The sequence below is a fragment of the Meleagris gallopavo genome, chromosome 13 (genome assembly GCF_905368555.1).
Source record: "Meleagris gallopavo chromosome 13, MGAL_WU_HG_1.1, whole genome shotgun sequence".
NCBI lineage: Eukaryota > Metazoa > Chordata > Aves > Galliformes > Phasianidae > Meleagris > Meleagris gallopavo.
The window spans coordinates 9,696,506-9,715,981 of NC_139416.1; the positions used below are offsets into that span (position 1 = coordinate 9,696,506).

At 45.9% G+C, this 19,476-nt stretch overlaps 2 protein-coding genes and 1 long non-coding RNA gene across 8 annotated transcripts in view; 1 reads left to right on the top strand and 2 right to left on the bottom strand.

Moving 5' to 3' along the window:
- LOC109369756 (uncharacterized) overlaps nucleotides 1-6,323 on the bottom strand; it is a 48,286-nt gene extending 41,963 nt beyond the window's left edge. For 2 of the 3 annotated variants that reach the window (XR_014886021.1, XR_014886019.1), the window contains exons 1-2: nucleotides 5,765-6,320; nucleotides 5,601-5,663 (exon numbers count right to left, since the gene is read on the bottom strand). This is a non-coding gene — a long non-coding RNA (uncharacterized LOC109369756). Of the gene's footprint in view, nucleotides 1-2,387; nucleotides 2,477-5,600; nucleotides 5,664-5,764 lie in introns of all 3 variants that reach the window. The other variant, XR_014886020.1, reaches the window with a different exon arrangement.
- A 16-nt stretch (nucleotides 6,324-6,339) lies between these two features.
- On the top strand, nucleotides 6,340-11,632 carry CEBPG (CCAAT enhancer binding protein gamma). 2 transcript variants are annotated; one of them, XM_085234533.1, is made up of 2 exons: nucleotides 6,340-6,498; nucleotides 9,490-11,632. In XM_085234533.1, exon 2 carries the CDS (start codon nucleotides 9,593-9,595, stop codon nucleotides 10,043-10,045), a length of 453 nt encoding a protein of 150 aa, XP_085090659.1. In that variant the 5' UTR covers nucleotides 6,340-6,498; nucleotides 9,490-9,592; the 3' UTR covers nucleotides 10,046-11,632. The 2 variants fall into 2 exon arrangements, with proteins under 2 accessions (XP_085090659.1, XP_085090658.1); XM_085234532.1 differs by lacking the exon at nucleotides 6,340-6,498 and adding an exon at nucleotides 8,000-8,375.
- A 3,402-nt stretch (nucleotides 11,633-15,034) lies between these two features.
- PEPD (peptidase D) overlaps nucleotides 15,035-19,476 on the bottom strand; it is a 172,620-nt gene continuing 168,178 nt past the window's right edge. For all 3 annotated transcript variants that reach the window (XM_085234518.1, XM_085234517.1, XM_085234519.1), the window contains exon 15: nucleotides 15,035-15,678. In XM_085234518.1, coding sequence (XP_085090644.1) covers nucleotides 15,529-15,678 — 150 coding nt within the window. In that variant the 3' untranslated portion in view covers nucleotides 15,035-15,528. The remainder of the gene's footprint in view (nucleotides 15,679-19,476) is intronic.

Here is a 19,476-nt window from a genome sequence, read left to right on the forward strand (position 1 = left end):
TCGTGTGCATCTTCAGCAGTGTCTCCAGACTCCTCACTACACAGAATGAGTTTTTTCCTTAATTAATAAACTGAAATAAATGTTGGCTACCCAGCTCAGCATGCCACTGATAAAAGTTCGAGGTGCTTGATTGCATTTATTTAAGTAAAGAATGCCATAGGTGTCCTCACCAAAACTGCCCCTTGCACAGATCTGCAGGCTCAGCAGCTGATTCCACAGTGCCTGCATTTCATGAAAGACAAATATAGGTGCCTATTTTGTGAGAAAAGCTAACTCTGCAAATGGTGGGAAACGCTTGAGGTGGAGCTCTAATCTCCTGACACATCAACTGAAAACTCAGTCTTCAGGAAACCAGACTTTGCCCCAGTGCCCCTTGGCCTCTTTTTCTCAATGGGCTTGGAGCTATTCAGTCTCCCTTGTAGGACTGGAACACTTGTAAATCCTTGGGTCTACATATTTTGGTCAAGGCCAGGAAATCCATCTGGTGATGGAGTAGCAGAATACGCGGCACATATCAAATTTTAAGCCTACTAAAAATCCACCTAGAAATCTTTTTAAAAGCACTCAAATACTAAATAAAAGCTTGCATACTTTTTAGCTTTCCCCCAGTTCAGCTACCAATGCTGTTATTACATGAAGTATCTCAGAGCTGCTTGTAACTCCCCATTCAACTTACAGCCACAGCTGGTGCCCCTTCACATGATGAAATCCAGAGACATAAGGACTGCTTTACAGTGTGCTGCAGTATTCTCTGTTGATGCCAAAAAGTAATGACTGATAAATGTCCCCCCATCAGGACAATGTTTAGGCAAATTAAATACTTTGTTACAAGCCTGTTGCACTCCAAGCATTGAAATTTGTGCCCAAGACTTTCCTGTTATTTACAGCACCAGCACAGCACAACATCCCACTTGTTCAAAGCAAGGCAGTCTCTTCTGCCTGGAGCTCTCTTGGACTGGCTGCCCATGCTTGTGTCCCCGCTAGGAGTACACATATGCTCTCATCCTGTCCTCACTTTTTTTTAAAGGAAGGAAAGCATGAGCATGTGCTTTGCAATCCTTAGTACCCACCTGCAGAGACCCCTAATGTCAAAGGGCTTTTAACAAGAGGAAAAAGATGATTTAAGGTAAAAGTACACGTAAACAATGCACTTTACAATTTCATTTCCTGGTAGACAAAGTCCTTTTCTACAACTGCCAAATCACATTTCCACTGGAACTGTATGTGACTTCAAAGTAATGCCTGTACTCTGAAGAAGGGCCTCAAAAGCCTGGGCAAATGATTATGAGTGTTATCACATTCTCTGTTGAGCTGTAAAGATTTCAGTGACTTTCTTCATGGTGAGGGTGACAGAGCACTGGGACAGGCTGCCCAGAGGGGTTCTGGAGTCTCCTTTTCTGGAGATATTCAAGACCTGCCTGGATGCCTACCTGTGCAGCCTGCTGTAGGATGCCTGCTTTGCAGGGGGTTGGACTCGATGACCTCTAGAGGTCCCTTCTAGCCTCTTCAATTCTGTGATTCTGTGACTGTGCACACAGTCCTCCTTATAGTGCATCCATTCAGCAAACTGGGCATGTTTGGAAATAGTCTTCAGGAACCCTTTAGGAGAGTAAGCTTCAGTCTCTGCCAAGTGACTATTGGCACTTAAGTGTCAACTGCCAGTGCATGCGCACCACTGGACATCTGCAAGATACGGTCAAATGTATTTTGAAGTGTTTTCTGTTTCCATCTACTACTCTTCATATGCTACTTTTTTCACACGTAGGATATTGCCCTATGAATCACCAACATCACTGTAATATTGTTGATCTTGAATTCTTTCCTCACTCAAGATTCCCAATAATTTCCATTAGTATCTTAACTGTGTAAGTCCTTCTGACCAAAAAAATCGCGTAGGAAAACCCCACATGATGTTTAAACAAATCAGATCAAGAACAATTTCCTATACAAAGATTTGCTGAGTTTGTTTTCATGGCTGATGAGATACAGAAACCAGACCTTGATGGACAGGCTAGTGACGAAGGGATGTAAAACTTCTGCTTATCAGAAGGAAATCTGATCTACTTACAGTCAAGAGGAGAGAAATCAGATGAGCCCTTCTCCAACGACATTGTTGTTCTGGGACATGTTACCCCTTGGATATTTTTCTACAATTTTGGCTGCAGTGTTCATATTCAGTAGAAACCTAATGCTGGATTGTATCTGGTAAATTCAGAGTGATAGAGATATCCAGGTGCCTGCACATGTAAATGTAATTGCTTTGTTTCTCTAAGAGCCTATGGTTTGTTAGAGAGTATGCACAGGGAGCTGTGCCCCACTGTTTCAGCTGAACCTGCTTCCTTTTTAAGATATAGGAAAAGAAAAGGCCTTTCTGCCAGCTAACTCACCGAACTGGGAGAAGTGACTTTCTGGAAGGATGATGACACTGCATACTTCCTTTATTTTCTCCTGGGGATATGAGATACACTGGACCTGCCTGACAAAAATACCACTGTCACTGATAATCTAGCACATAATTCTCCCAGATATTAGTAGCAGCAGCTCAATGACAGACATTCTGTACTTGGCAGTACACTTTCTCATTTTTTTCCCCTCTTGCATAGTTTCTATCATACAGGAACAGATAAGTAGCTGTCTATTCATTTAAATGAACAGAAGTGACACAGGGTGAACAATCAGGTGGACCATACCCCTTCTCCCCTGTCCAGGTGCCAAACTCTCAGTTTCTTTTTTCTTTCCAGGCAGCTGCTCATTGTGCTTTTTATGACGTAGAGATCATATAGGTTGCAGGGAATAATAAAACCATGGATAAGAAAGAAGTTTAGTCCTCCTTCACCCAGTACCATGGGACTGAAGATAACATTGTGTTATGCCTCTCTCATTTTAGTGATTTTTCTGGAAAGCTGCTTTATGGTTCTGTTGCAAAGAACCATTTTAAAGTCAGGGTAGAAGTCACCTCCAAAACTATTTACTCTTCTTGATATCACACAAATGAAGTGAAGTTCTTCATTAGAGTATGCCCCATGACAAATAATGCCTTGGTAATTAAGGGTGGGGATTTTCATGCGGTGACTGATGATGCCTTGGAAAAGAGCCATGACAATGTGCATTCAAGAGCTAAGCTATCTAAATCCTTGCAGAACTCATTTATGCTTTTGGGAATATAGGACAGGTGTGGCAGTTACTAAACCTGGATGCCTGAGTATTCACCTCTTTTTCCCAGGTGTGGGCCATTAATTCTCGCTCAGACTTGTTTAGTTCTAACAAGCCTCTTTGGAACCAGATTTTATATATACACATACACATGATACATAGTATTTCCCTTTCAGTCTATTTTTCTACTTTGTTTTTACTTACCTTTAGCTACATAGCTTTGCTTTTTCTAACATTCTGCATAAACATGAAAGTAAAAAACAATATTGTTTAGTGGCAGCCTAAAAACAGCCATTGCATTCTTGGTATTTTGATAACTAGACATAGAGGAAGCAGTGTTGAAAGATGCCGAACCAGCAACTGGAAATACTTTCTTGTAAGAATTATTAGCAGCATAGAGAGAAAGAACAAAAGCATTGGATTCTTCCTCTCCAGGCAGTGTTACAATAAAATGGATGTTTGCTATTAGAATAGAATGGCTGCTTTCTTTACTTAGTACTTTCTAAAACAAAAGCACTGTAACTTTCCAAGGCTACAGTGAGTCAGTGCTCACTGTAGAATTAGCAGTGCAGTCCTGAAATAGTGATCACCACTACTAAGCAATGCTTCCCCTCCTTTCTCTTCACCTATTCAAAAAGGCTACCTTTGACAAATCAACTATTAATAGTCAAGTTTCTACCATATTTAAATTATCAAATTGGATTGGGTGACATTTCTAACAGTAGCATTTTGATCTTGGTGGAGGTCAGTCCTGAAGGCAAAAAACAAACATTGTAACATGAAAATGCAAGAGCTATTAAGAAATAATAAAAAATAATAGGAAAAACTCCTACTACAGACTTGGTATTACTGGGATTTTCCCAAAAGCAACGCCATCTGCTTTGTGATCATAAAGAATACAATCATACTCCAGAGTCTTTCTGTCCAGTTTCAAACAAATCTAAGTTGTGAGAATGGGAGTAGTAGTTAGTAAGAAAAAAATTTTTCAGAAGATCGACAATGACAAGGTTAGAAACTTCTCTTTTTTTTTTTTTCCATGTCAAAACAGGCAGCAAGAGACTGCTACTGCTGCTTTTTAACTGTTTGTTCACTCTGTTGTCATGGCTTAGCACTCTTTGAATGATTAAACCAAAACACTAAATGGCTGGCGGGGTGGACTACAGACCTGCATCTCTTCAGCTTCTGGATGATCTGTACAGACAGGACAGAAAGTTTCAATAACATTTAGTGCACCTCCCCACAGACACACTTTACAAATAGTCCAAGGGACCAATTTATATGCATATATATTTTAAAAGTATAAACAATTTCCTCTCTTCTAAAACTCAACAAAGTGAATTCTCACCAAGAATTCTAAAGACATGACAGAGGAAAAAACTACTGTCAAACCACATGTGAAAGGTAGATATTTAATAGAAATGTGCAAATTTGAAGTAAAAAGTCGAGTGAAGGCTATCCACGAGGGAAGGGAAGGCAGGTAACTGAATGCTTACAGGAAAAAAAAAAGAAGTATAGGTTGTAGTCCAGTACATTTATATGGTTTTTATTTTAGGAGAAAGAAATAACTGTCCATGAACACAGAGGTAACAAGCATAAACACTAGAATAGGACAATAAATAAGATGGAGAAATAGATGGAGAAATAAAGCAGTTTACACACTTTGAGCATAAGGCTGCAGAAAACCTTTTTGGTAAGCATTAAGTGAACATACTGACTAAACATTTACTCCAAAATGTTCCTTTGCCCCCTACATCTTTGGCTCCAGTTCCCACAGTTAGTTTCTATTTCTTCAGTAGTCCTTCTGTCTTGAGCTATGATTTACTGTGTATTACTTGAAAATGCTGAAAACTTGTGGTTTTGTTGTTGTTGTTGTTATTTTTTAGAGACCAGTCCTTCAAGACTGGGCTATGCAGGTGAAAGCATACCACCATCACAAAATTAGACAGTCTTATGGTGGACTGTTGTTACAGGAACACACCTGGAATTGGTATGCAGAGGGCTACAGCCCTGCTCCTGACACTGAGCTCCAGAGCCAACACATGGCTCTTGTGACCTAATGTGACGGCCAGCAGATAAGACGTGTATTTCAGTGCCATGCCTTTACAGCAGCACTCTTTGTGTTTTTGTGAAGCTTTCTAGGCTGCTTCCCTCGCATCCCATTAGCACTGGGGGAATTTCTCCTGCAAACACTTAAAGCACATTGTGTGAGTTTTCCCAGGACACAATGCCAGCCAAGCAGCGGAGCTCCCAGTGTGCACAGAATTGCATATGGGCTTTAACATTTAGAATAAGCAGGCTACTCAAGCATGTGTGTGTATTTTATTTTCTTCATCTTCCTTCAAAGAAGAAGAATGATCAAACAGCAATAAAGTACTCTGAAATCCCATGGGAGCACTTTAAGAGCACAGAGGGAACTATTTAAGGACAGGATAATGCTTAACGCTTACCTGGAATTTTTGCTCTAGTTACAGACGGATGAATCATTGCCAGAGAAAACAGAACCGTTTCAACTGGGAAACAGAAAAACATGTGAGATAATAAATATCAGAGACTGACAAGGAAGCAGTACCCAATGGCAGTGAACGGTGTAAAGCCGTTTGCCCAGACTAACCCTCAGAATTCTTCCGCAGATGGAGCTCAATTTCCACAGGGCATTATAGGAGAGGTGTGCACTGCCCAGCACACAGCTGCACACCCAGCACACACAGTTGCTGAGGACGTTTTACACACATGGACCTTCAGAGCTGGGGACGTTACATCTGGCACATGCCCGGTCAGACCTTGGGGAGTGAGCCAGGGTGGCAGGGAAGCACCAACGGCCTGCTCACAGCTTTCATCTTTTTGCGATATTTGCAAAGAAACGCAACTCGTAATCTCAGACATCCAAGGGGGCTGCCGTACTTTCAGCTCCGTTCCCTCGGCCCGAGGTAGGCAGGAAGGCAGCGCCGCCCCAAAGGCCTCGGCCGCCGCCTCACACCCGAGGTGAGAAAATGGCGGCCGGGGCCGAGCCGCACGAGCGCCCCCTAACGGCGGGGCGGAGCCACGCAGAGCGCCCTCCGCCCCGAGGCAGCGTCGCACGTCGCCCGGGACCGCCGAGGGCCCCGAAAAGTCCCACACACACGCGGCCGCGCCCCTTAAGCGCGAGGGCGCGCGATTGGCCGCGGGGTCTGCCAATCAGGGCGGGCGTTGCATCATCCCGGCGGGAGGGCGGGCGGTGATCGGCGTGCGGGGCGGGGCGGCGCGGGGCGAGTTTCGCAATCACCGCTCGGCCGCGCTCCGCGCGTGAACGAGGAGGCTCGGGCCCGGCCGCGCCCCTCCCCTCCGCCGCCGCCCGCGCCGCCACAGGTAAGCGCCGCCGCGCGGGGGGCGCCATGCCGGGCCGTAGGGGCCGCCCCCGCCGCGCGTCCGTCCGCCGGTGGCGCGGCGGCCCCGCGCGTGGGAGCGCATGATGCAATCGGCGGGCGGCCCCGGCCCGCGCCTCTCCTCCCCCCCGGTGAAGTCACGGCTTGGCGCGGCCGGGCGCCCCGCGCGGGCAGGGGAGGAGCGCGGCCGGGCGGCCCCCGGGCTGCGGGCCCCGCGGGGCGGCGGGGGAGGGCCGGGAGCCGCCCCGGGGCAGCGGACGCCGAGGCGGGAGGGGCGGGGGGGGGGAGCGGGCGGGGCGGCGGCGCTGATGTCAGCGCGGAGGGGCGGCCCCGCGCTGCTCGCCGGGATCTGCGGAGCCCCGACGGAATGCGGCCGTCACGGCGCCCCGGGGCCGAGCGCCGAGATACGAGAAGTTCGCGGTTAAGGAGTCGGTTCACCTTAAGAAGGGGCCTCTGCAGCCGCTTGGAAGTTTCAAATTTGGGGGAGAAAGCAAAGCTAATAAAGGGCCTGACGTGCCTGGGACTCCAAATCCCCAGGGAGCTGTGGCCGGCGGAGCCCCGAGTGCCACTATTGTGTGCGCTGGATGGTGGTGGGTGGCAGCCGGCGCTGCAATGGAACCGGGCAGCTCCGGCCGCTGGAGCAGCAGCAGTGCTGAGCAGAACCAGCCCGGAGCTGCCCCGTGCCAGCTAGAAGCTGCGTGGGAACGGGATGCCAGAGAGCTGCTGCCTGTCATGTCACGCTGTCACCCTCCCACAGCTAACGTGTCAGTGTGGCACACCTGAGCAGTGAACCTTGGCAGCCATCTGCTCACAGCCTTCCCCAGGTGCACGGTGCTTTGCCGCATCCCCTTCTGCGTATCCCATACCCTCAAACCTCCTGGTGGCAGCCCCTGAAGGAGCCCCACGGTACCCAGTATTGGAGCAGGACAGGAGCCGTGTGTCACATCTTCCACGTGAGCGCCGGATGAGAGCGTTTCCCATTGAAGAAACAGTTGACACAGCATGGGGCAGCTCCAGGGGTCAGGAACTGGGGGAGACCTGTTGCAAAGTGCTCTGTGCATCAGGACTAACAGCAGCCTGAGAGATGTGACACTTGGGTTCTGTTTCTCTGCTCAACCCACATTCTCCTTCACTGAGAACTATTCCATTACATTTCAATTTAATGGAACACATCCTTTTTTTCCTTTGAATTGCAGGGGCATCAGATAGAGATCTTATGTATATGTTAGAACAACATTAAATAGTTTTGATAACATAGAATAGCAAGTGGAACCTGGTACTGTGAAGGAACTTGTCGGATGCTGGTGGGGTGTGATGCTTTCAGGGCAGTTCTGCCTGTTCCTCTGCAGTGGACACAACACAGCTGGTAGATTTGGCATTTCTCCAGTGCTGACCTAGCTGGGCTGCCCAGGAGAGCGTTGCCATGCTGAAATGGAGGAGAATGAAGGCCATGCTGTCCAACGTCTGCCCTGGCATCTTTCTGTCCTGAAATATGAAAATATGAAATATGAAAATTTCTTGAGGAGTGTGGTTATACTCACACACCTCTTTCACTTGCTTTAAGGGAAAAGAGTTCTTGGCAACAGTATGTTAATTTTAAATAACACTGAAGCCAAATGACAGGGCTCTGCTATGAATCTTACTGAGCCATACTGTACAGCTGCACCTAGTTCAGGCTTCCTCAGATTATGAAAGAAAATGTGCAATTGACAGTAACATTTTAATCTCTCATCCCAGCAGAATGTAAAATGGCACTCAAGCTGTGGTGGAAAACATATACAGGAGCAGCATGCAGCTGAGGAGCCCCTGAATATTGCTGAGCATTGCCACACAGGACTGCAGCCTCCTGTGCTGTCAGATGTAAGGCTGAGCTGGGCACTGCGCAGCTCATCTTGTGTTCTGCTGACCTCAGCTGTTCTTTCCAAACGGGTCCTCCTGGGAGTGTGGCAGCAGTGGAGTTTTGTACCACCAGCAGGGCTGGGAGCAGGTGGAGCCCCAGGTAGGAGGATGTCTGTGCCTCAGGCTGTCTGCCTGCAGCCTGCTGGGGAGCAGCATGGGCAGTGAGTGCTGTGAGAGCCACAGCGGAGGAAAGCGTGCGGTGGGCAGGTCAGCTGTGGGCAGGTCAGCTGTGGCCCATGTCTCCTTGTAGGTGGCAACAGTCCCCTGTCTTTCAAGTGCAGTGGTTCTCACATTGCTCTCACTCTGCTTTCCTGCCCCACCTGCCCTCACAGCACTGTTAAAGGCTTGGCTGGTCTTACCTTGTTTGTGGCTGAGGGTTTCCTTTTGTGTTGTTCAGTCACAGCCTTCACAGCACACACTATCTCTTCTTGTACATTTTTGCACTGAGTACTGCTGAGACCTTAAAACCATCATTTTGGGCTCCATCTTCAAAAACAAGTAAAACAATCTTACAGCTGATGAAAGCACTGGAAGATGTTGTGAGATGTTCAGGGGGAGGTGGACTGTCTCTAGAATAAAGCAGAGACCACCAAGGAATGTGCATACACCCAGAAGGATGGTTTGGAAAGGACAAGGATCAAGCACTCCTGTTGGTCAAGAGTCAGGCTGTTAATGGGTTTAAGCTGCAGAAGAAAGAATTCGGTCTGAAAATTAAGAAAATTATATAACTGGGAGAAAAGTTAGACAGTGGAACTAGTTGCCAAGACAGAGGTTGTGAAACGAGATTTTTCAAGGCTAGGCTAGACACCCATCCATCAGGGATGGCTTTGGAATAACTGAATAAATCCAGTGAACAATGCAAACAGCTTGACTGGATGACCCAGTAACAGTCCCTTCCAATCCAAATATGTTCGAGAGGCTTCTGAAATGTCCCAGCAGTTGGCAGCTTTTCCACTTCCAGCATAGTTTTGGTGTGTTGCTGCCAGATGTGCCATTGGTACCTTCTGCCAAAGGCAGTGATGTGTAAAACTGTAGCCGAACATAGCACCTTTAACAGCATTTGTTTCTCCTTCAGGGTTCACCTTGCCCTTAACCCATGTGAAGACCCGCTGGAAACACGATCTAGAAAAGTTTTCAGTCTTCTATTACTCTGTTGTGTCAAAGAAGAGCCCGTCCAAATGAGCAAGACATCCCCGCAGAACACCGCTACAGATGCGAACGGAGTAAGCGTGATTCACACCCAGGCGCACAGCAGTGGTTTGCAGCAGGTTCCCCAGCTGGTTCCCGTTAGTCCTGGTGGCGGAGGCAAAGCTGTGCCTCCGAGCAAGCAGGGAAAGAAAAATTCCTTTGTGGATAGAAACAGCGATGAGTATCGTCAGCGCAGAGAGCGAAACAACATGGCAGTGAAAAAGAGCCGGTTAAAAAGCAAACAGAAAGCACAAGACACGCTGCAAAGGGTCACCCAGCTCAAAGAAGAAAATGAACGTTTAGAGGCGAAAATTAAGCTCCTGACCAAGGAGCTGAGCGTACTGAAAGACTTATTCCTTGAGCACGCACACAGTCTCGCAGACAATGTGCAACCTGTTGGCACTGAGAGCAGCACAACAAATCCAGAAAGCAGTGGGCAGTAGTCACTGCCACAGCCTGACGGGATGAACTCTGGAGGTGCAGCCTGTCTGCACCACCCATGCAGTAACTGAGCAAATGAGGGGTTCTTTTAACCATCATTGTGTGCGGATCTTTTTAGGTTTAACACTGAAGATTTGATACAATTAAACCAGAAACTGATTAGGGCATTTCTTTAAAGGCGTTAAATATTTTTCTCTTCTAGAAGATTTGTCTAGTAAGTGCAGATCTAAATCCTTAGTCAGCAAGGAGCTTACCATTATGGAAATAGCATTTCACAGATGTACACTTACCTTCTTACACTTAGCATAATGGGAGAAATTCATCAGGATGGTTCACTGTAGTATCAAAAAGTCATAATTGGGTGAATTCCTTTAAATATCTTTTAGTGCATTTAAGCCCTTTCTTTTCTCCATTACATACTACAAACTGCAAAGGCCGTAGAGAGTTTGTTGTCCCGTTTGGTGAACTGCTTTTCTACCTACAGAGCAATTCCTGCAAAGACCACTTAGGTTTTTCCTATCTGGTTACAGTTAACAGGCAGGGCACAGTAATAGCAAGCTGGGGTACTTCAAGATGTTTTCTAAAAAAACCAGCAACATTCTATAATGATCTTGGCAATTGGCAATTGGCTTCCACAGGGCAAGTGGTGGTCTGAACCAAGTATCAGTAAAGCAGCACAAGGCCTTTTATGCCTGTGTTCATGTTTACCTTGCTTGCACAGTGACTGAGGGGCATTAGGAAAACAAGATTTTGGTTTCCAGAAAATGTAAAAACATTACCAACAATCCATGCTCTGCAAAACTGCATTCCTGCTGGGATGCGGGTATCAGGGAGAACAAAATACACAGCTTGGCTGAGCAACAAAAGGGGTAGGGCAGCATCTGAACAGCAAGAATGTGTGGATCTCAGTTCACTTATGTTCATTCTCACAGCCATTCAGATTTGCAGCCAAGCCTGTACAGAAATGCACAGTGATTTTAAAACTAATGGCCCTCATTTGAACACCTGATTCAGCAGAATTTCTATAGCCATCACAGTTGTGTGAAGGAGTATCTTCAGTCTTATTTCCATAGAAGTTTTTCTATAGCAGTTTTTTAAATGCTAGTGATAAGTTTTTGCCATGATCCATAATGCAGTGGTATGTACTATATATTGAGGATTTTAACAGCAAAAGTAAAGCAGGAACTTTGGCGTAACCTTAATTTATTTTCATTTTTAAGTTTTTCATTGATGGTATGGTTGTGTTACATTTAACCTGTGTGTCTGGCTAGTGGATTATTACACTGTCTTAATTTCCCTCCTACACTACCTTTTTCCCATATTTTGTAGGATGCTTGTTTGCCTTGTACCTGTACTTAGGAAAAAAAAACCTTGGATATTATCTCTATGAAGATGCTGTTAGAAAATAAAGCCTTTTAAAGTTCTTTCTGAATTTCAATTTTTAATACGAAGGCAATTAGGTGCAGTTTTTTATGGATTGTTTTGGACTATGGTAGTCTTTTTACAAAGATATGTTTTTTTGGTTCTAGCTGCAGCTTAATTAGATAAGATTGAAATATCAGAAACTAATAAAAACATTTTGCCTCCAATGCTGGCCTTGTTTTCCCTGTCCATTTTCTCTTTCCTTCAGATACAGACATGACCACCTCAAGCAGCTGTCTGAGAAATCAGTACAGCAGTTTCCATTCGTGAAATCATAGAATGGCTTGGGTTGGAAGGGACCTCAAGGATAATGAAGTTCCAACCACCCTGCCGTAGGCAGGGCCCCAACCTCCGTATCTTATAGACCAGGCTGCACACAGCCCCTTCCAACCTGGCCTTGAACACCTCTACAACCTCTCTGGGCAGCCTGTTCCAGCACCTCACCACTCTCATACTAAAGAACTTCCCCCTGATATCCAACCTAAATCTTCCCTCCTTCAGCTTATTCTTATCCTTTAACAAATTCTTGTCCTCCATTTAAGTTTCTATTCAGTGGGAAGAGAATGAGAAACTAATTACAGTTTGGGTTAAATTCCCCATTTCTATCTCTCACCTCCTCTCTACCTCCCTTCCCCCATTCCCCCCCCCAAAAAAAAAAAGAAATGTAAGAATCTTTTCCTGAATGTATACTGCAATTAAAAGGTAATGAGGAAGGGGCTGGCGGGGGACAACCCTTGTAGGGTTGTTGTATAAAATTGAGGATGACCTGACTGCATTGCATTTCTTAGATGGGTGCCAGCTCTGGCAGGAGCACCATCCCTTCCCTCTGTTTGCTCTGTGTTGGAACTACGTGGCCTTGTTGCCCTGCTGACAGTTTGACAGCATTCCTCTCCTGATAATCTAAAGAGGGGCCCCAAATCTATGATGTTTTTCCAACCTTGCTGTACACAGGCTGCCTCTGGGAGAATGATTTCTTTAGTCTCTTGAGTGCAAGTAGAACCTTCTGATGGAGACTCAGGAACTCCTGGTGCTCCAGCAGGTCACTTCTCCACCTGACAGCACCAATGCCACTTCCTTCTTGCGTGAAACAAAACCACAAAGTTACAACTTACTTGTTTGTGCAATGACTTTTCCAGCTTAGCAGCTGCTCTGTTTGTGTGCAGGCTGTGTGCGACTGACAAGTTGTTATTTTCAATCTATCCTCGGTGTGAGTTAGGTTCTTGCCTTCCTTGCAACCACTTATTCTGAGCCTCCTGCCAGAAGAGCAGCTTGGCCCCAGGAAGCAGAGGCATGGGGCGCTTTGCCCACATTCTGCACAGGAGAGCCCTCACGGTGAACTTGGAATATCCCTCTTCTTCCTAAGGAAAAATTGGAATGAACACCTCCTCAAAAAAATTCAGCGTTGGTCTGTAAAAGTTTTCCTTTTGGTCCATTTTTTTTAAAATAGCAGCTATAGTCTGTGACAGAACACAGAGCCTGTCACCAGATAAAATGCCATACATTTCACCACAAAACGTTATTCCCATTTTCTTACAACAGTGAAAGAACTCTCCCACTCCCACTTCCTCGAGCAGCAGGAGGCTCTGCCCCACTCACCACACGTGTAACTGCAGCAGCATCACTGCACAGAGATACACCCCAAGTGCATCCAGCCTGAGGTGCTGAAGGTTTAAATCTATCAATTCAGAACTTGGACCTTTTTAAACATGTAAGCTTGCTCAACACTGGGCACTCCTGTTATTTTGGTGTAGCTCTATTTGAGTCTGTTTGCACCGAGGGGAAAGAAAGGCATTTGGGAAAATATAGCTAACAGCCTAAGAAATACTAATTTAGTCATAAGGAAAGTTTGTCACAACCTGTATTCCCTCCCCAACGCACACATTTAAAGCATATTAAATACCATTCTGCCATTTAAAAAGATTTACTCCCCTCCTTCAGATGCTAATTAAAAAAAACAAAACAAAACTAACTTGCTTTTTGCGTAAGTGAGTAGAAATTATCCAGAACTGCAGAACAGAGCACTGGAAGGAAGGATACAATCCGCAGTGGTTGAGTTCAGTCCCTGGCTGTGGAGGGCAGCGCTCCTGGCCCCGCAGAACCCCCAGCAGCACAGCCGGGCAGCGCTCCCCCCGCACACTGCGTGCTGGGACACAGCCTGCCTGCACGGCACCCAGAGCCAGACCTGTTCTGCAGGAGCACCGCCGCCGTGCGCCAGCATTAATCATAGCAGGGAAAGGCCTATTAACTGCGCTAGGATTACAGCTTAGTTGAAACAACTCCAAAACTTTTTTTTTTTTTTTTTTTTAAATCTGTGAAGTGTTACTGTAACACAGTAACTGCTATTGAACCAAAGGGACTGCAGGTTTCAATGCCCAGAGCAGTGAGTGGTCTGGGTGCGTTCAGAGCACACTTCAGCTGTGCTTGGTCTCAGAGGGTAGTGGGCTGAGGCTGCAGGCACAGCCCAGGGCTGGAAAACCTCGCAGGGTTCAGAGACAGATGAGTCTGGAGCATGCCTGCAGATTGTGGTGTTTGGCACCTGCACAGCTGCCAACACACAGCATGGCACCTCTGCACACGCTGTGCATTCAGGAGCAAGAGCCTTTGCACCATGAAGCTCAGCAGGAGCGCTGCTGCACACCACAGCTACTGACCTCGCATCTGCCCCTTCACATCCCATCTCAAGACCTCCTGCATTCACCTCTTATAGACCATGGCCAGCAACCTTAAAAAAAATGCACCTAGGTTCATTATTCAGCAAAGTGACACTGAACAGGACTGAAGCCCCTGGATTATTTCACAATGCAATTCCTTGGTCTTTGCCACGTGAAGTTCCCTATTTGGCAATGAGTCACCAAACAGCTAGAAAGGAAGAGTGGGTTTGTGTCGCACAGCTCAGTGCAGTCAGCAGAAAGAGCAACGCATTCACCATTTCTGAAAGAACTTCAGACCTCCAGCCGGTCAGAGCCAGGGGGCATAAGGCCACAACACTGTGCTTTTGATGTGTTCATCGGCAACAGACGTAAACATGACGTGTTCAGTAAACAACACTACTTTTATGTAGTCGGAGCAACCAGGACTATTTTATGATGCAAGTAGAGCATTTGTTCTCCTGCAGGCTTCACCTACGGTAAAAGAAAGGATTCTCTGGGTAATTTAAATCTTGCATGAATAGAAAGTCATTTTGTGATCATTATTAATATGTTTGTGGTCTATCCATATAAAATTTACATGATTTAATTCTGAGGCTGCTAACAACAGATGGTTTGAAGCAACTCGACCATTTGGCAGAGCACAGCTCTGACTGACCCAGAGCTCTGGAGCAAAAACATTTCCTTCTTGCAGGTTTTAAGGCTTCTGAACACCACAGCAATCTACAATTTTAAGGAACAAATAGACGAACAAATTTCATAAGCACCAGGCTGTGTGCAGGATCAATGTACCCTGTAACCAGAGCAGAAGTCAAGCTAATGAAGAGTCAGTATTTCCAGAGCACAAATTGGCCGAAAGGTCAGGTAAAGAAGCAGAAATGGCAGCAGGAGAATCTAAAGAACACAAGTTGTAAACAAAAATGATGCCAAGGGTGAATTTTAATACAAATTTCATTCTGCTTACCCCACTGTCACTGATATAAGATCCATAAGAAAAATATAAGTGTCATTGTGTCCACTGAGAAGAGCTGATTTTTTTCTCTTTTTTGCGATACTTGTAATAAAGCTTAATAAACGACTTAGGTTGTTACAACTGCTGGCAGCATTCAGATCACCTGTATTTTAAAGAGTGTCTATCATCAAAATTCAGATTTAACTGGAAGAAATCATTGCTGTAGCAAGGTTATTCAGGTGGCACCTGTTATGTCAACTGCTGCCTGCAAAGCAGCGACGTTGGAGATATATGGATATCCAGTGCTGAAGCCTTCTACTTTCATTTTTAATTAATGAATCAATCCAGCTAATAGCCGGCCCTCTTCTCCCTATGAAGAATTGGATGCATGTTATTTTATATGCTGCAGTATTAAATCAGAACGATGACTGATCAGCGTGGACATTCAGCATCACCCTGAAGCTTACTCCTTCTGGCTGGACAAGGAGCCAAATGACTTGGCACTGCCTTGGCCTTCTGCCATGAAAGCCTCTATTTCTTCCACAGTACGTGGGACGCACGTCAGCAACTCCATCCCGCTGGCTGTCACCGCAATATCATCTTCAATCCGGACCTGTCACAGAGAACATGCAGTTACCAATGAGGTATTCCAGCTGGAGACGAGAAGCAGTTTGGGCAGCGATGGCCATGGGAGCAGCTGGCGTGTTTCCAACTGAGTTGCTGATACAAGAGCAGAACACAAAGCACCAGAACCTCAAAAGGCAGTAGCCTGCAAGTGAGTATGGTGGCGCTCCTGCAGGTGCCCAGGGCTGGGTGAGTGAGGCTGCACAGTCCCTGTGCATCCCCACCCTCTGATACCAGGAGCAGGAAAAAGTATGTTGCCCCAGGCTTTGCCTATACCCTTGCCAGTGCTCAGCTTGCTGGGACAGCAGTGCCTGCTGACACCTGAGGTGCCCGCTCTTGGAGCAGTCCTGGTGCTGAGCTGCAGTTTGCTGCTGTGTGCAGACAAATCACATCTTCTCTAGATACAATACACTTTCAAAGGAGGAACTGCAACACGAAGTAGCTTGTAGCTGATATTCAAACATTGAATTTTGAGCTGATAAGAAATTCCTGCACAGGTCAGAATTCCTTTTAAAGGACAATCCTGTTTTAAATCACGCAAGGAGAAAGCAGATCCTCTCAGTTTTCCAGCTCTTGTTCAGGTGAAATGAAAAGTATGCTCCATTTCTGTTTGACTCTAATCTCTCCTAACCAGTAAATGTGCCTACATAGTCATTTCCCATTATCTTATCAGAAAAATGTTGCTAAGTCGCTAAGCTGCAATAAAAGCAATTTTAGAAAGGTGTAAATCCAAGAGAACACACACTCCGGGGACTCCCATCTTACAGTTGTTTTAATTGTTTCTGACCTCTTGACATTTTCAACTAAAAATAAAGCTGGTTAACATTTGCACTTCTGATTGCAAAATAATCCATTTGTTCAAACAGAATGAGTCATCCACTCCTTATTAAACTGTTTAATGATGTCGTTGCCAAATTATTTCTTTTAGCTGGTATCAAGTTAAATGTATTATAAAGCAGAATTAAATAAATCAACCCCAAGTTCACACACTGGGTTCAGACAGCTGTACATCTGGAAGCTGCACGTGCTGTGTCTGAAGAGCCCATGCTGGGTGTTACAGGGGATGCAAGCCACACAGCAAACACATCCGGGCACTTCAACAGCTTTACATGGGTGTGTTCGCCTCTTAGAGATGGAATTCCCCAATGAATCTGCTACAAAGACATTTCAGCCACAATTTGTCTGCTTTGCAACTGAGATTAGCACAAAACCCAGTGTTGCTCTTTTTTTTTGAAGTTGAGCATTGTATTTTTTCAGCCGGACTTGGGCACTCCTCGGGAGCAGTGACTGCCCTGAGAGCAGAGAAGACAGGAGCCAGAGAGCACAGGGAACAGCCTGCGGACAACTTGACTGTCAGTGGTGCCCTGTGTGTGCCATGAGAAAACTGGGATGGGAATGAGCTGGAAAATGGAATGAGGGTGAGGAAAGGAGGTGGGGAAGACAAGATACAGTCAGGAGAGACAGGATTGACAGGTGAAGGCTGCAGAGGTAGAGTTTGGAACAGTCGGAACCTGGAAATGAGCAATTCTATAAGAGGAAAATGGAGCATAATGGGATGAGGCAGGCTCAGGAGTACAAAGAGAGGGTTTCTGTCAGAGGTGAAAGATCCTGAATGAGCAAAGAATGGTGAGTGCTGGGGCCAGATGCATCCAAAGCCAGTGAGTGAGCAAACAGGAGGACCTGGAGCCTGGAGTGCCACAGAGCACCAGATAGAGTGGGGAAACTGTCAGGAGCCCACTGAGTGCTGCTGCAGAGGGCAGGGGCAGCAGAGCCACTCTCACACAAACCCCCTTCATTCTCAGTAGAACTCCAGGACCCAGCTGCCCTGTGCCTGCAGGAATCCAACCTAAGGAATATGCTTACACTAATGGTGAAGAAAGACTGCCCAGCCTTAGTGTGCATTATGCCTTTGGTTAAAGACAACATAAGTGCAGAGGAACACAGGCTCCCAAGAGGGGAAAAAATGTGTGCATCTGTTCCTTTTGTTCACACTCTGTACATCACACTGAGCTTAAACTCAGCTGCAGCAAGCAGCAGCATCAGAGGACCTGCTCTCCCTCCAGGAGAGCCTGGCTTGCTCTTGTCCTCGGTCCAAATGGACAAAAGATGCTGGCTCTGGCTGGCAGAGTTTACCAACTTGGGACTGCCTTTCCCAGCAGGGGACAGTTATGAAACTTGCTCTCAGAGCTGTCCTTGTTTTCAGGCTCTTTGTTCCACAGTGCTGCTCAGTTCAGGGCTACAACAAGGCCTGGAACCAGACGTGGCTTAAAGGAGCAGTGAACAGAGGTGTGAGGCCACGCTGCACCGCAGCTCCCAGGGGCTCCTCGCAAGCTTTTCCTCCGCACATGGCTTTTGCAGTGCAAGATGACAATTTCACAAAGATATTCTGCACAGGCCAAGTGCCCAGGAACATCAGGACCCTCAAATGCCTTTATCTTATCACGGGTAGTGGCACGACCTATTTAGATAGATTTGATTGCACAACCGCTGAACGCCAGCAGCAGACCATCATGTGGCTTGACTCAATGGACCCAAATTGGTCCCAAAGCAGGGCTGTAAAGGCATGGCCAAGGACAGCGCACGAGTTAACACCGCGCTGCTGTCAGCTACATACACAGCCTCGCACTTTGTCCTGACTAACAGATACAGTCATGCTCCCCAGAGCCTTTTGTGTTATCTTCCAAGCGAAGGGGGTTGTAGCACTCATTCATTTCTTTTGGATGATGATATATAAAAAAGGCTTTTGAGAGTCAAGAAAAAATTTTGGCCAATTAAACAGCCCAGATTTGGTCGATGACAGATCCCAGATGTGATTAAAAAAGACCACTGGTGACACGTCTTCAATTTTTAATCTATGGAGCATTTGTTTGATTACGGCTGTGGAAAGCAGCAACAGAATTGCTACAAAATCTTGGAGCAGGAAACCTGTGGGAAAGCAGAACAGGATGTGTGTGCCACCCGTGTGCCACACAAGGTAAATCAGCACACGATTTACACAGGCCAACTGGAGCATCCATGCCTCAGTTTTTATAGCTGCTTTACTACTGAGGCAGATGCATGCAGACAAGAGGACTGACTTTGACTCAGCCATCAACTCACCAATAATTTTTAATAAGCAAACTTAGCACAAGCAGAATTTGACTTCTATGCTTCATGGGATTGATTAGGAAATAGATCCATTCTTACATTAAAATCAGAGAGAGGTGGACTAGGGAAGCATCTGCCACTTTCCCCTTCCCACGTTATACAAAGCCTTCCTACAGAGGCCGATGGGCTCTGTGCTGTGTAGAGACTCTTACCCCATGCTGCCAGTCTCCTTCCTCTTACTCACAAGCAAATTCTCATGTCAGGAACACTTTACTTTAAAGGTCTATGTATAAACATTTTATAAAAGAGGCTCAAGATTTGTAGGGTGAGGCTATGCATTTCACTAAATCAACTGACATTACTGGAAAAAGAAGCTTCAGGCACACATACTCTTCATCAAGCCTCAAAAAGAACCAATAAAATATAAGCTAAATATAGGTTAATAACAATTGCTCTTAGTTTAACCTGATTATGTTAATTAGGCAACTAAAACAAAAAGGGTTAAAGAAGATTTACAAGCAACCAGTCACTGTTTCGGGGCAGCCTACAACCATTACTTCTCAGAACTTTAAAGAAAGTTACATGTTCCATTAGGACAAGTGCTTTCCTGTGAAAACCTTTCCAAGATATGTTGAGTAGTGTTACTACTGCTGCATGATGTGAGATGTTAAAAAGTAGATGAGCATGCTTAGCAGTCAGT